The 14,118-nt window shown below is 42.3% G+C and overlaps 1 protein-coding gene across 1 annotated transcript in view; it reads left to right on the top strand.

The window, feature by feature from the left end:
- Positions 1 to 14,118, top strand: part of SMARCC1 (SWI/SNF related, matrix associated, actin dependent regulator of chromatin subfamily c member 1) — a 90,698-nt gene that overhangs the window by 62,116 nt on the left and 14,464 nt on the right. The window contains exons 23-26 of the mRNA XM_055803680.1: positions 1,548 to 1,662; positions 2,534 to 2,688; positions 7,523 to 7,657; positions 11,383 to 11,641. Coding sequence (XP_055659655.1) covers positions 1,548 to 1,662; positions 2,534 to 2,688; positions 7,523 to 7,657; positions 11,383 to 11,641 — 664 coding nt within the window. The remainder of the gene's footprint in view (positions 1 to 1,547; positions 1,663 to 2,533; positions 2,689 to 7,522; positions 7,658 to 11,382; positions 11,642 to 14,118) is intronic.

The following is a 14,118-nucleotide window of genomic DNA, read 5'->3' as shown; positions in this document are numbered from 1 at the left end:
CAAACCATACAGAGACATTTCTTCTGCCAGACAAATGACAATGAGACATTGGCGTGGTGTTTTCCACACCTGAGGAAAAAAGGTTGGACTGGGAGGAAACGTAAACTGGGCGATACCAAATGAATTAAGAGACTCAGTCTGCAGAAAGACACTGTGGGCTAAAGCAAGCACCACTCTGAAGCCTTGCCCTAGAAAAGTCTGTCTTGTGACAAATAGCCTTTCCAAAGTTAAATGCAGTTTCAGTTCAGACGAGATCAGAGAGATAGGACTTTCCAGGAAATGGGTGAGTTGGGGTTACTCACGGTGTTTGGCAGACGTTCCTGAGTGCGGGGTGTGGAGCTGGGCAGTGAAACTGGGTGAAGCTGTGGCCCCAGCTGCATCGTAGCTCCCCGGTGGCTATGCGAGTTACGTGCAGCCTGGGGGATGTGGGAGGCGAAGACCCAGGGTGCCTGTTGCTGAGCTGGTCAATAAAACTTCTTGCAAGAAGTCTGGGCTAACTCTTGGTTATAGATGTGTGTGTATTGTGTGTTCCTGGCATTAGGTATGATGCATCCTGCCCGTAAAGATCAGATACTTAGAAATTAATTCCTTCAAGCAATAATTAATGCCTACAGGAATGCAATTGTTTGGGACTTTTTCATAACACCATGTCTACAAACCCAGCACCTCTTTTCAGATAGCCTACAATAATGGCGCTGGCTGTGATTGTTTCAGACCTGAACTGGAATTAAACTAATATCCTGAAATCTAAACATCACCCTGCTAAATAAATGATGGCGGGTGCTTGTTGAGTCTGCAGCAACAGGTCATACTTCTGCGTTGCCTGCTTCATCAAATGAACGAGATAAAACCGACCTAACGGCTGCTGCGCGTAGTCTTGGTGCTATTCCTCACTGTTTTCTGGTAGTTCTTTTGCTGCCTTCCTCATAAATAGTCAGGTGCACTTAGCTAGATATAAGACTCCGTCAGAGCTTGAAAAGATGAATTATTCTGTGGAGCAGAGTAAATGAGAAACATTCAGGTCAGTTTGGAGTGTCTCTGAGGGAAAAATGATGTTCACACTCTGCCACAGACTCCCGGACAGAAGCACCCTCCTGCAGTGCGTAACTCAGTGGTAGCGTTTATTGCCACAGCAGGCTGTTGTGGCCATGAGTTCTGCAGAATCTGAGGCTGTGCAGATAGGTGAGTGCTGTATGAATTGTTAACGTAGGCACTGGAAAGGGTATAGTGCTTATGCACAAAGTACGGGAATAAATGGGGGCAGAACATGTCCTTGTCTGCCTTCCTAGCTGAGGATTTCTTGTACCTTCAGATAAACCCAAGCTGGCCTGGGTTACTGAATCTAACAGACTTTGGGCAGTATAGCGGTTACTTTGTTTTATTCAGATTTTAGTTACGATTTGTCAAAATGGGCTTAAGTAGCAGTCAGCCTTTAAAATTTAATGTCTTCCTTTATGATAGTAAATTAATTCAAAAGCTATAAATGAAGTTAACAGTAAATGTCTTCTATATCTCTCATCCTTCAAACAATCTTTCATCCCATTTAGGTTGAAAACAAAGCAGAGAGTGAAATTGAGGAAGGCGATAAAGTACAAGAAGGAGAAAATGAGAGAAACCCAGAAAAAGAGCAAGACAGTGAAGTGACTGCAGACACCAAGCCAGGTAATGGTTCCCAGCCGTTCCTCAAGCTGTGTTAGCTTTAATAGCCTTCCTCCAAAGTGGTTGGAATAGTCTATAAACTCAGCTGTGGCAGAAATATTTCCTCTTGTGCGTCAGGCTGCTTCATGGTTCAGTAGTAAATATTCTAGTTTAATTTCACTGCAAAGCTCAGCCAGTAAATTCTTTCTTGAACTCTTTTTAGACCTCAGCTGAGCTTTCTTTCACTGTGTGTAGTGACTGGGTGAAAAAATTGCAGTGGCAGAGTGCGTGTAGGTCATATAAATTATTTTATTTTGCCTGTATCGCGTGCCATTTGATCATTTTTGATGCAAAGAAATGAGACTGCTCACTTCTGCTCTTAGAAGTTAATGTTAGTCGAGCTTCCCTGTGATGTGGAGCCTTTATTTTGACAGGCTGAGTACTGTTTTTTTCCACATAAGACATTTTCCTTAATTATTTTTACATGTTTCCCTTGTGCCACATGAATATATTGTTTTTTCCTGGAATTTACATTCAGTATTTTAGCACAGGTAGAACAAGAAGTGTTTGCATTTGGTGTAATGTAGAATTTGTTGTTATGGAAATGCAGCTGAAATTGTTCTGGTGCGTGAGCTGATGGCAGCGGATGAATTGACAGGATGGAAACTAAAAGCTTTTAAAGTTGCCCTGTTTGTTGGATCAGATCCTCTTAGATGGGAATTGTTCCCCTGTCAGCGTTTGGACGAGCAGCAGTAGTATAACGTAGAAATGTGACAGCATGTGGATGAATTAATTTGACTAATAGCGAGTGCGCGTAGTGCAATTCCTGTCCTGACGCGATACTGTTAACGAGGGCAGAATGCACATAACAGACTTGGCGGGAAATCTCTTTCAGAAGAAAAGGAGGCAGAAGAGAACAAGGAGAACGTTGATGCAAGCAAAGACAAAGAAAATGAGGCTGGGAAGAAGAAAGTGGAACATGAAATCTCGGAAGGAAACGTAGCTACAGCTGCAGCTGCTGCCCTTGCCTCAGCTGCCACCAAAGCAAAGGTCTGTTTTGTACAAATGTCCCTTGGCTTGCTTTCCCATTCGCATTGGAACTCCTCTGAAAATGGTCCTTTGTTTCAGATCTATGCAATTCCATCTTCTAATCTCTATACCTTGAAGGAGCACAAGTGCCTTCTTCAGTTTCTTCTGTTGGAACCCCTAAGTGAAATAGCATACAATTTTAATTTAGACAGCTACTTTTATGACTGTGAGGTCGATGAATATCCTAAGAAATATCCCCAAAATGTGTTTATCATTTTTTGGAAAGCCCTTTCTCTGCTTGACAGGTCTGCCTGTAGTGCCAAGGGCGCAGGTCTGGGTGATCAAACCCTTCGGCTGCCTTTTGTGCTGTGGACTTCACACAAGCCTTCTGGACTCTGTTTTCTAAAAATAGAGTGATGTTCAGTCCTAGCATTACAGTTTTTTAAACATTTTTTTATTAAGAGGTACTGTGTGTCTGTTAAACAGACGTTTTTGTCTTCCTATCATTAAACTTCTGTTTGTCTGTCTGTAGTCTCTTAATGAGCTGTGGTTTGAATCTGTGTCCTATCAAATAGTTTTTCTTTACCATGTAATTATTAATTGCCTGTTTTCTTTCATTTTCTTTTTGCAGGAACCAGACTGCTTTCACTTCTCTCAGAATACCTTTTTCAAAATCTGTTCTCTAGTCACATATTTTTTAGATTCAAATTGTGCTGTTCCCTGTCACGTCCTTTATAAAAAGCAAAGCATGGATGGTGTATGTTTCCTGATGGATTTCCAGGGCATAATAAGGCATTGCATGTGTCATACTGACTTTTCCAGTCTGATCTTTGAATCTTACCCCTTTAACTTTAGGCTTTATTTCCCAACTGTCACGTATGTTGAAGATGGTGTGATGATAGGTGTTGTCCTTTATGAACCTGTGAGATCTGAGGATATTTTTTGTTACTTCCTTTCAAGCCCAGTTATAAAATCACGAGTTGCATGAATTCAGCATTGCTTAGTGTCAGAGCCAGGCACCCTACCTGCGTGGAATCCCACTTGGCAGACAAATTTCAGGTTCATCATTGCGGTCAAGCGCAGTCCTGACTGGCTGTAGTGCATCACTTCGCCCGTCTGCACCTGAACCCGTGGTGTTCCAGCACCAAGCTCTTGTACGGACAGTAACTTACTTTCAGTTCATCAGACTTACAGATATTTTCAGCCAAGTTGGAAAAAAACCTGCGCGCATATATGTATATATGGAGACATGAAATTTAATCTCTGTTTTATGGAAGGCTACTTGTTCCAAATAAAGATGATCTACTTTCCTTCCTTTGGTGATAACAAGTGCTAGAGCGAGAAGGGACTTGGCTAATGGCCACTTTCATTATGGTGATAATAACAATAATGATATTCTAGAAGTATTTTATCTCTGTATTACAGGAAGTAATGTATTATAATTATGATGTTCACACTTTAGGGTACAATTCAAGTTCAACAGGGATTTCTGTTTCCACTGAAAACCCCAGACAGTATTAAGGCTTTCAGTGAGATCTGTCTTGTCAGAGAGAGTAATTCAGTTCTTCATAGTAAACCCCAGACCTGGTCATGTGAAGAGCTGGTACAAAGTTGTTTTCCTTACGATTTTACAAGAGAGGAATGTTGCACTTAGCTTCTAAGGAGAAACAGGGGTTAAAGGCAGGCACTTGAAGTGTGTTTTACTTTTGGGATAAGTGACTTCACCAGTAAGTTGTGCTGTGAGAAATGGTATCCAAGGAATGTGTACGTTTAGGGGTGAGACTCTGTATTACTACGTATAGAATAAAGCAACATTTTACAGGTTTGGCTTTTGTACAGGCAATATTAGAATTCAAGTCCCTTTTCCTCATTTTCTTCTCAGAATCCTAAATCAGTGTAAGCTATTTTTTTCTTTCTATGTGTAAGTAGCACCTGATAGAAAATGTCCTCTCTCTTGCAGATTGCTCTCAGCTTTTGTCGGTTGTGACTGAGCTGCAGAGCTGCTGCTGTAGCTCTTGATCCATCACTTGCACTGGCAAAAAGGACCGTTCTGATTGTAATTTGACCTCCTGCATAACACTGATCTCATAACTTCCCTGAATTCCTGTTTTGAGGTAGCTGTGATTGAGTATATCTTTTCTAGTGGACACTGATATCAGAACTCCAGTGATGCAAAACCTCCTGTAATTGTACATAATTTTTTCTGTTGGTGGTAACCTTTGCAGTTAAGCTTTATTCCTAGTCTGATGTGCTTCAGCCACTACCCGTTGTACCGTTGCAGCACTCTGCCTACCGAATTGAAAAGGCTTTGGTTATCAACCCCTTCTTTTGTGTGTTATAGTTTAGAACTGTAAAATTCAGGAATAGAAGGGACCCTATGCCTAAAATCATGTGTCTTCTTTTTGCAGGCAGCTACATCCCATCTTCTGTTTCTAGGCAAATCAAATTGTCTTTTAACTGGTTCCTGTGTGCTGCTGCTGTAGAAGGTCACTGTAGGACCTCCGTCGTCTCCTGCTTGAATGTATGCGTGACAGGACGATGTTTTTCCCATGGTGTGCCTTAATTTATATAGTTCTGAGTTATCTGCCACCTTTATTTCTTCTGTTTCGGTCATAAAAGGCAGTCTTATCCCTTCTTGGCCTCACAAAACAAGAGCTAGGTGAAGCATCTAGTCTCCTTTCACAAAATAGGAAGGGGGAAGAAAGTAAGTAATTTTCTCTGCCTGTTGTGCTTCCAGCGAAGCTCTTGCATGTGGATGAGAAGACTTTAGCACAGCATTCCAATGAGAAGTCCTTGGATGCTCTCCATTTTCCAGAGCTCTCTTGTGGCCTAGTTTTACAGTTGTCTCTACCACGTGTCACAGTCATGCTCTTCCTGTGACTAGCTAATTTCACAACTAATGCTGGGTTTAAGAAGATTAGGGGATGGGCGAAGTAAATGTGTTTATCAGGCAATTTAAATCACTGTTAAATTTTGTCTTACTATTTTCTTGTCAGCTGCAGAGTTTGTAATGACTTGTTCTTTGTCAATGTGGAAGCACTGGGTAATGCCAGGCTAAGGAGAAGTCTCTTTGGGTTTCTTTAGGAAGAGCTTCAATGATGATTTCCTTTCTGACATGCATTTTGAGACCTGTCCTTTACCTAATTGTGTACCTTGCTGATCTTACAATAATCTTGTCTCATTATTAAAATTGCACACATCAAGCAAGCTGCAGTGGCTGTCAGAAGGCTCCGTGTATCAACAGAGGTGCTTGCGTCACTCATTTTCATACAGTTGAGTTTGTTCTACTACACAGTATTAATTGACATTACATTTTCTAGTTCTGTCAGCCATTCAGTTAGTTTATTTCAAGTGTGTGCAGCACTATTTAGTCGGAATTTAACTGACCTTGAATTTCACCATGGCGTGCTGTTGAATGAATTTGGGGGATTGCTCTGGTTCTTTCAAACTGTACCCGATTTTAAATTAAAGTTAGTGAGAGTCTTGAATGTACGTTGCCTACATTTACTGAAGACTTGCTTTATTGCTGGTGGGTTACCAGAGGTGAAGGCTGTCAAATGACACAACATATTAGTGATGGAAACAATACCAGATGTTTTTTGAGGAATTCTGTTTAGAGTTAGGATTACCAGGGAGTTTTATAATGCTGCTTTTCTCCAGCTCAGTATTTCTCCCAATTCTGAGCCAGAGTTTGGGGCACAGCTTGCTAAATATGAGTCTCTGTTGACAGCTTGGGCTGGATGAGATCCAGCTTTTTCTTTTTCCCTTCTTCCTCTCGACCCCTCACCTTTCCCTTCTCAAAAGCCAGCCTTCCTTCCCCCTCAGCCCTTGGATGTGTCAGCAAGGCTTTGCTTGGACACTATGGTCGGGGAAACATTCTTTATTAACACAGAGACTCCCAAGCAGTACCCATGACGGGTGTTTTAAGTGTGTTTTCATTTTGAACAGCAGGCTTTTAACAAAAGCTAGTAGCAGGCATCATTAACATGCCTTTCACACTTGGAGAATGTGAAACACTTTTGTAGGCTGTCTCATGTATCGCATATATATCCTATATCATTTATGGGTAAGTGTGTATATGTACATGGTGTAAAGCTAAAGGCTTGTAAAAAAATCTGTTTGCCTTTTCCTGCATTTCACTTTTGCAGTTTAAATACAGTTTTGCCTTCAACTTTCTTCTGCAGTAGGAATACTGTGCAACCTGGTTATAAAAGGAAACTGGAGATGTAATTTTTTTTAACAGTTTCTTCTAATATCTGTGTAGATTTCTCTGCAAGTTCTCTGTAGCCCAAGGTGGAACTGCTGTGCCAAGAAAGCTTACGGTTTAGTGGTGTGGTGCTGCATGTAATGGGAATGTGCTTAACTAGATACATAGCTTCTCATTTACTTGCGCAAAAAATATTTTAATGGCAAAGGCAGGCAAGAGTCATCTCAGGGTTTCTGTGAGTTGTTCCAGGTAAAAGCCTCCTGTGTGTGTTTTGGTGAAAGCTTTTTTGGATGACCTACAGCTGACTCGGTAGAACGTACCCTCTCCCTCATTTGCATTTCCACTGAAAGTGCTCTCTCTTGCACAGCACTCGGAAGGCTTCGCAGCAAAGCTGGATTGCTTATGAGTACTGAGCATCCACAATACCTCTTGTATTAAAACTTGACACCTGTTTATTTGATTAAAAGCTTAATAATCTTCCAAGAGCTTCTGGTTCCAAGCACAAGATTGATAATGCAGTGCCCTGTTTTCTGTCCAGAAGTGGAATAGGATAGCTAAAGCTAGATGCATAATTGGCTTTTTTGTTCCCTTTAAAGCACTTTATTTTGTGTAATGTGCGTAAAGCAAAAACCTGTTTTTTCTCCTCAGCACCTAGCAGCAGTGGAAGAAAGAAAGATCAAGTCCCTGGTCGCCCTTTTGGTGGAAACGCAGATGAAGAAGCTGGAGATAAAACTTCGCCATTTTGAGGAGTTGGAAACCATTATGGACAGAGAGAAAGAGGCAGTAAGTAGGGATTCTGGATTAAATCATTTACTGCAAAGGTCTGTGTATGCTAACAGCTGGAAAACTAGCAACTTCAGCTGTTCCTCACCTTTATCGAAGGTCTTTCTCCTTCAGCTAGAATTCATAATTGCCTCCTGTAGTCACATCTGAGCCCTCTCCTTCATCTAGCATCTTCTCTTTACCATAAGCAGCAAACTGGTGGTATCCTAGGTTTGCTTCCTAATCCTTACTCCTGTCATCTAAGTGTGAATGTGGAATTGGTCTGGAGCTTTTATGCAGACCTTATCACATGAATGGTATCTGACATAAGAATGGCTTTTCCCTGTAAAGAGAGTGAAATGAGTGGAAACCTTACTTCCCTAAGGGAAGGGAAACCAGCTCCGGCTGCCTTTCCTTCCTGACTCGGTTTTAATCATGTAGTTCAAGCGTTCAGGTTTTTTTTGGAGGGCATTCTCAGTAGCTCTTGGGGAAGTCCTCAGAGTGAGATGTGGTAACAGAAGGAATGCATGCTCAGCAGTAAGAGCTTCTCATTTTGTGGTGGTGGTGGCTGGCCTGAGCTGGAGAGGGCAACAGCAGCTTCAAGAGAAGCAGTGATGGCAGGAGGTGGGTAAAGGTGGTTGCTCCTGGGGACTGCAAAAGTATCAAAATAGAGTTGAGAAATCCAATGATGAAATACTACTGAGGAGGAGGAGCTGGGCAAACTAAGTGAGAAGGTTCTTAGTTTCTGTCCTCAATTTAGTGAGGCTGTAAGCCTGGCCACAAGTCTTGATTGAGGTCTAGCCAGCTGACGGTGGTGGGGACACTTAAGAGAGTATATATAGGGTGCATCCCAAGCAGGGCTGTATTTATGTTGTAGGACTGTTAATGACACCTTACTGGAGACTTGTGTAACCCTAAAATCAGGCAGAAGCTGCCTCTGCCTGTCCGTGGCTGGATTGCACATCAATTACGAAGTGTTCTTTCATCTATAGTTCAACAGGCTTTCAGAGAAGTGGTTTCTCTCCAGCTACTGTCGAGATGACTCAGAACTTCATTTTAATCAGCAGTCATCTATGTTTTCTGTTGTGTGGCTTCCTCTTTTGTCAATAGGCAATTACTCTAGATGTGTTGAAGATATTGACTCATAAGTCCAGGGATTTTCACATTTGCCCTCCCATGTAAATTTAATGGAATTTACATCCTCATTTTGGCATTAATCATGGATAGTTTGACAAACTGTGTTATTTTGTAGCAGAATGTCAGCAAGAACTTCTAGATTGCTCAGCATCCTCAACCATTTCAGTGTAGTGTTCGCCTCTGACACTGACTGGCAGCTGAAGAAATGGGCCTAACTATTTTGAAAAGGTTCTCTGTAGATTTCTTTCTTTGGAGGTTATATTCTGTAAGTGGCAGGGTTGGGTTTTTTCCCATTTTGAGGCACGTGACATTTTCCTTCTTGAAAATATGCATATAAATTTTTCCCTTGGCTTCCTGGTCATTGAAGTCAGTCTTTTCACCTGTCATTGTGGGTATCTAGTGAAATACTAAAAGCAAAAAAAAATCCTTCGTGCCACTGCACACTTATGCATATGTCCTTATTTGCTGCACTGGCTTTTTCTTATAGTAAAGGTAAGGCGATTCTAAGTGTTGAAAGAAATCTGCGCTGCAGACTGGAGGGTGTTAGATGTTAGGCAATACATATTTACTTCAGCGTTTAAGCTAAAGTGATTTCAGCGCTGCCAACTCTGTATAACCAGGGATTGTGTTGGTAGGAGCCTTGTTGACCCAGAACCTTGCTGTCTTTTCTGTTTAGGAAGGAGTTGCATGCTGAAGATGAAACTGTAGTACAGTGATGCGTATTGTATGGGTATGCGTTAAGTGCTTGTAATACTCCCTTCTAATTGTGAATCGTTTTGCAGCAGCGCAGAAACATGCTGTTGCAAATTTGAAGGTCGTCAAAGAGTGTAGTATTCATGCATATGTACCCTGAATTCTGGCTAATTTCCTGAATTGGGTTGTGTAGGGAAATCCTGTGGCAAATGGATGCGTGCTGGTCTTTGTTAAGGTACCTCACTCTTGCCTGACAGCCATGGCAGGTGTGACTGAGCCTGGAGAGTGGAAAAGCAAATGCAAACTGCTGCTGGGCTGCCCTCCAGAAAACATGTTGCTGCAAGTTGTCTGAATGCGAGCCTGGGGGTGCGACTGTAGGTTGTGTCCGTGAACCTGCTGGTGACGTGGTGGCAGCACGTGCAGGAGCCTGGGACAGAACTGGGTGGTTTGGGCTCTGCATCATTTTTAAGACCAGCTCATGTTATAACTTGCGTTTGTGCCTTATTCCTCTGTCCTAATGTCTTTTCTCATCCTGAGGAGAGGGAATGTGTAGAAGGGAGGTTTTCACTGGTTTTCCTACAAAGTGTATTTTCAAGTGCTGGATGCTGTTTGGAGATACTTGTAAAGACTTTTTTTTAACTGTAGCAGGATAGGATACCATGAAGAGAGCAAAGCAGGAATACAAGAGAGTATAAAAAGAATATGAAAAGTATGGTGTAGCTGTACTTCTTGCCTAAGCTTTTGGTTTGGGTCATTTGCAGTAATTCTTCTCTGAACTGCCTGCCACCTACGGAATCTGTTTCCACACATGCACGATTACACCATTGGTGTATGTGCCTCTTCATTTTATTAAGTTCTTCCTGCTAACGTATCAGAATGGTCAAGGAAAAAGGAGTCATGGCAGCATGAATAATCACATTGTAGTCCCTACATGCAGAAAACCAGCCCCCAACAAGGAGTATGTATTATTCATTAGCTCTGTCCCCATCTGGTTCTCCTGGTGAATGCGCGCTCTGTAGTACTCTGTTTTCATCCGTGCTTTGTCAGCAGTCAAACTGCTACACAAAGTATTGATGGAGCTTTGGGATTTGTGGAGAACTTCTGCTATGTGGAAGTCTCCTTGGCAACCTGCTTTTCAGAGAAATTATGGAGTATATCTTAAAATACCCATTAAATATTTGTAAACTAGTCACACAAATCCATGTGTCAAATTTCTTTAAAAGTAGTAGATGTAGAAATGCATTGTGATTTCTTAAATAAGTCAAATGACATACACTTACTTAATGAGGAGAGTGATGAATCATATAAATGCCCAATAGTAAGAAATACTTTCTGTAGCTTTTTGTGTCTTTTCATTTTGGGCTAGCTTATCCTTTACATGGCTTCATAATTAAATGAAGTAGCTTATTTTATGTTAATTGGACTAAATTACATGAGCTTTTTTACATAATACTCTTCTTAATAGTGCACATCCCTGCTGTTTGGCTGTCATGGTGTCCGAGTCCTACACTTTAAAGGTACAGAGTAGGGTCCTACCTGTAACCACAGAGCCTGTGCTGTTGCACACATGTTCTGCTTTGGGCTTGCCCTAGAAAAACCTCTTCAGTTTCCTGTTCTCCCTCATTGCAACATGCAGAAGACTGAGAGGAAAACCTACAGTTTCTTCTAGAATTGTGCTGAGGCTGAATGCTCTGCACAGTGCTCATTGAGTACCATGTTGTATTACTGTGCGATTCTTCAGGTGCAGATGAACAAGGTGAGTTCATCTGTTCCAGCCTGAAAACAGCCTGGACCCTTTACTAAAACATGCTGGAAATCAGGCAGCTGTGTATCAGTAGGATAGGAACTTGATTTGTAGAAACGCATCTTAAATATATAGTTCTTAACGTTGCCTTTTTCCCCTGCTTCTGCCATAGTTGGAGCAGCAGAGACAGCAGTTGCTGACGGAGCGCCAGAATTTCCACATGGAGCAGCTGAAATATGCTGAATTGAGGGCTCGTCAGCAAATGGAGCAGCAGCACAGTCAGAACCCACAGCAGTCTCACCAGCACTCCAGTGGGCCTGGGATGAACCCCCTTGGGGCACCAGCACATCCAGGCTTACTGCCCCATCAGCAGCCCCCACCGTACCCTATGATGCACCACCAGATGCCACCGCCTCACCCACCACAGCCAGGTAAGGGTTGCAAGGAGCAAATCCCCTTACGTTAATCACCGTTTGTGACAGAGTAAAATGGGAGGAAGAGGTACTGCTGGGTAGGATTGGAGGAGGTGTAACGGGTGGTCTGTGTTACGTAGTGTCTTACAATGGTGCTGCTTGTAATAAAACGCGGTTTGCTAGAAGGAAGAGCTCTGCTTGCACTGCAGCTTGGTTTTGTAGCTTTTGCCCCTGTACCAGATGTGTGGATGGACTTTGGGGAGGAGGTATGAATTACCCAAAAGGAGGGAGTGAAAGGGAGCACCAGACTCTTCTCAGTGAAAGGGCAAGAGGCAATGGGCACAAACTGAAATACATGAAATTCCACCCAGACACAGGAAAATACTTTTTTTCTTGTGAGGGTCGTCAAACCATGGAGCAGATTGCACAGCAAGGCTGTGGAGTCTCCATCCCTGGAGACAGTCAAGCTCTAAATTAAAAAGAAAAAAACAAAACCAAAACAAAGAAACCCAAGCTGCCCCTGAGTATCACTTTCAGATGGTTTTAGCTTTTTTTTTTATTTCCTTGGACTTTTTTTTACGTGAAGTGATCTGAGCAGTGGTGCTCCTTCAAAAGCAATCGTTCCCTCAGATTTTCTAGTTCATGACACACCTAGCAGTGTAAAAAAATAACTTGGGGGAGGGGACTGGACCAAGAAGCAGAGGGAGGAAGCTCCTTAAGCAGTTTCCTTTTGGCAGGACACCTGATTCCAGTCCGTTCCTGCCTTCTACCCTTTGGTAGCGCTTGATGCCCGATGAGAGTGGCAGCACCATGTTGGTCAGGAGAGTCACCTGAAAGTCTCCAGTCCAGCCTGGGGCTCAGAGCAAGGCCAGTTGCATCAGATTGCAAGGGACTTGTCCTTGGAGGTTTGCATATCTCCAAGGGTGGAGATACTCCTAATACCAAAGAGCGGAGAAATTAGGTGATGATGTGACTGTGCCTTGCCTGAGGAGGAGGAACAGCATCCACTGGGCATAAAAAATATTCCTGCCATTTACTCAAAACAACTCTTTGTGCTTAATGGCAAAACTAACAGCCCTACTGTTAAGTAACTAAGTTGCTAACAGGTAGTTGCAGTCTCACCTTTAAGCTATTGTACTGTTAAAAGGGATCGGGACTACGAAATCCTGCATTTTTGCTGTGAAGCTGTTTATGGGAGTTAGAATTGGCAGCTTTCCTGTACTTGCTAATGTTGTTGAAATGATAATTCGAACTAGAATAGACCACCTAGGATGTAGTAACCTGATGGTAGGGCTAGAGCACAGCGAAGGAGAATAGCTTTTGCCAATTTTCAGCTGTTTGACCAAAATCTTACCTAAAAGACGACCCGATCGTTTATTAGCTGAAAATATCTTGGAAGATTATGCATAGGCTGCTGCTGAAGAAGCCAAGAGGTTTGGAGTGTTGTAATCAAAAAATAGGAGTTGGTAACAGGAAGCATGCAGGCGGTTGGGTGCTCATCTTGGGAAAGGACCTGTGTTAGGTGTATGGTTTGGGAAAGAATCAAGTGAATAATAGATGAGCAGGACTTGCAGATGAGCATGAAAATGTGAGTCATCTAATCGAACTTCGTGAATCTCCGCCATAATAAAACTTGATTCAATCAACAGATGTGGAGTAATGCTAATTGGACAGGAAAGTAAGAGTTCGTTGTCTAGGTGCTTAAGGTAACTATCTTTTTAAGGGACCAGAGTCAGTGAGTTCATGGCTTCATTGTGCACTTCTGGGGAAAAAAAATGCTGACATTGTTTTGGGAGCTGGTTTGCCTTTTGCTGAAATTGAATTGGGAGTGTGATAAAATATGGTCTATTTTTTTTAGATTCAAATAATACCACAGCTAGATTTGTCTGTTGTATGCTGTATTGACAACTTAGGTCTATTCACTTAGCTGTAGAATGAAGAAAAATTCTGTGAAATGGAAAAATAGCAAATTGAAAACAGATTAAAGAAGGGAATTGTTGCATATCATTAGACTAGCTCTTACTTACAAGCTGCTTTTGAGACTGAAAATGTAACTAGATTAGATGCATTGTTGTATTCACTAGGGGACTAATAAAACTTGATTTCTAATATATTCACATCCTTGGTTCACATAATACCTTATTACTTCAGCCCCATCGTAATCATCCAGGCCCTCTATATCCCCAGTGATCCCTTTCAGTGTGTATTGTGGGGAGTGTGGTATGTGTTAATTAGTACGTCTCTTTCAAATTTGATTAAAGTTAGTTGATAGGTTGATTTTTTTTTTTCCACCGCCACCACCCCTCCTGTTAGAAAGCAGCAAGCTGATGGATGAGGCACAGCATGCAGGCTCCAGCGGCAGGGAGGCACCTGGTGCTGTGCTGTGCCCTGCAGGTACGGGGCTGGGGCCGTGCCTTTCACCCAGCCTGGCAGTTTGCCAGTTTGGTATTTTTGTGAAGGTGAGAATTCAGAGGTCCTTGGAGAGTCTGAAGGCA

Source organism: Falco peregrinus, chromosome 5 (assembly GCF_023634155.1).
Source record: "Falco peregrinus isolate bFalPer1 chromosome 5, bFalPer1.pri, whole genome shotgun sequence".
Lineage (NCBI taxonomy): Eukaryota > Metazoa > Chordata > Aves > Falconiformes > Falconidae > Falco > Falco peregrinus.
This window is presented reverse-complemented; position numbering and strand designations above follow the sequence as displayed.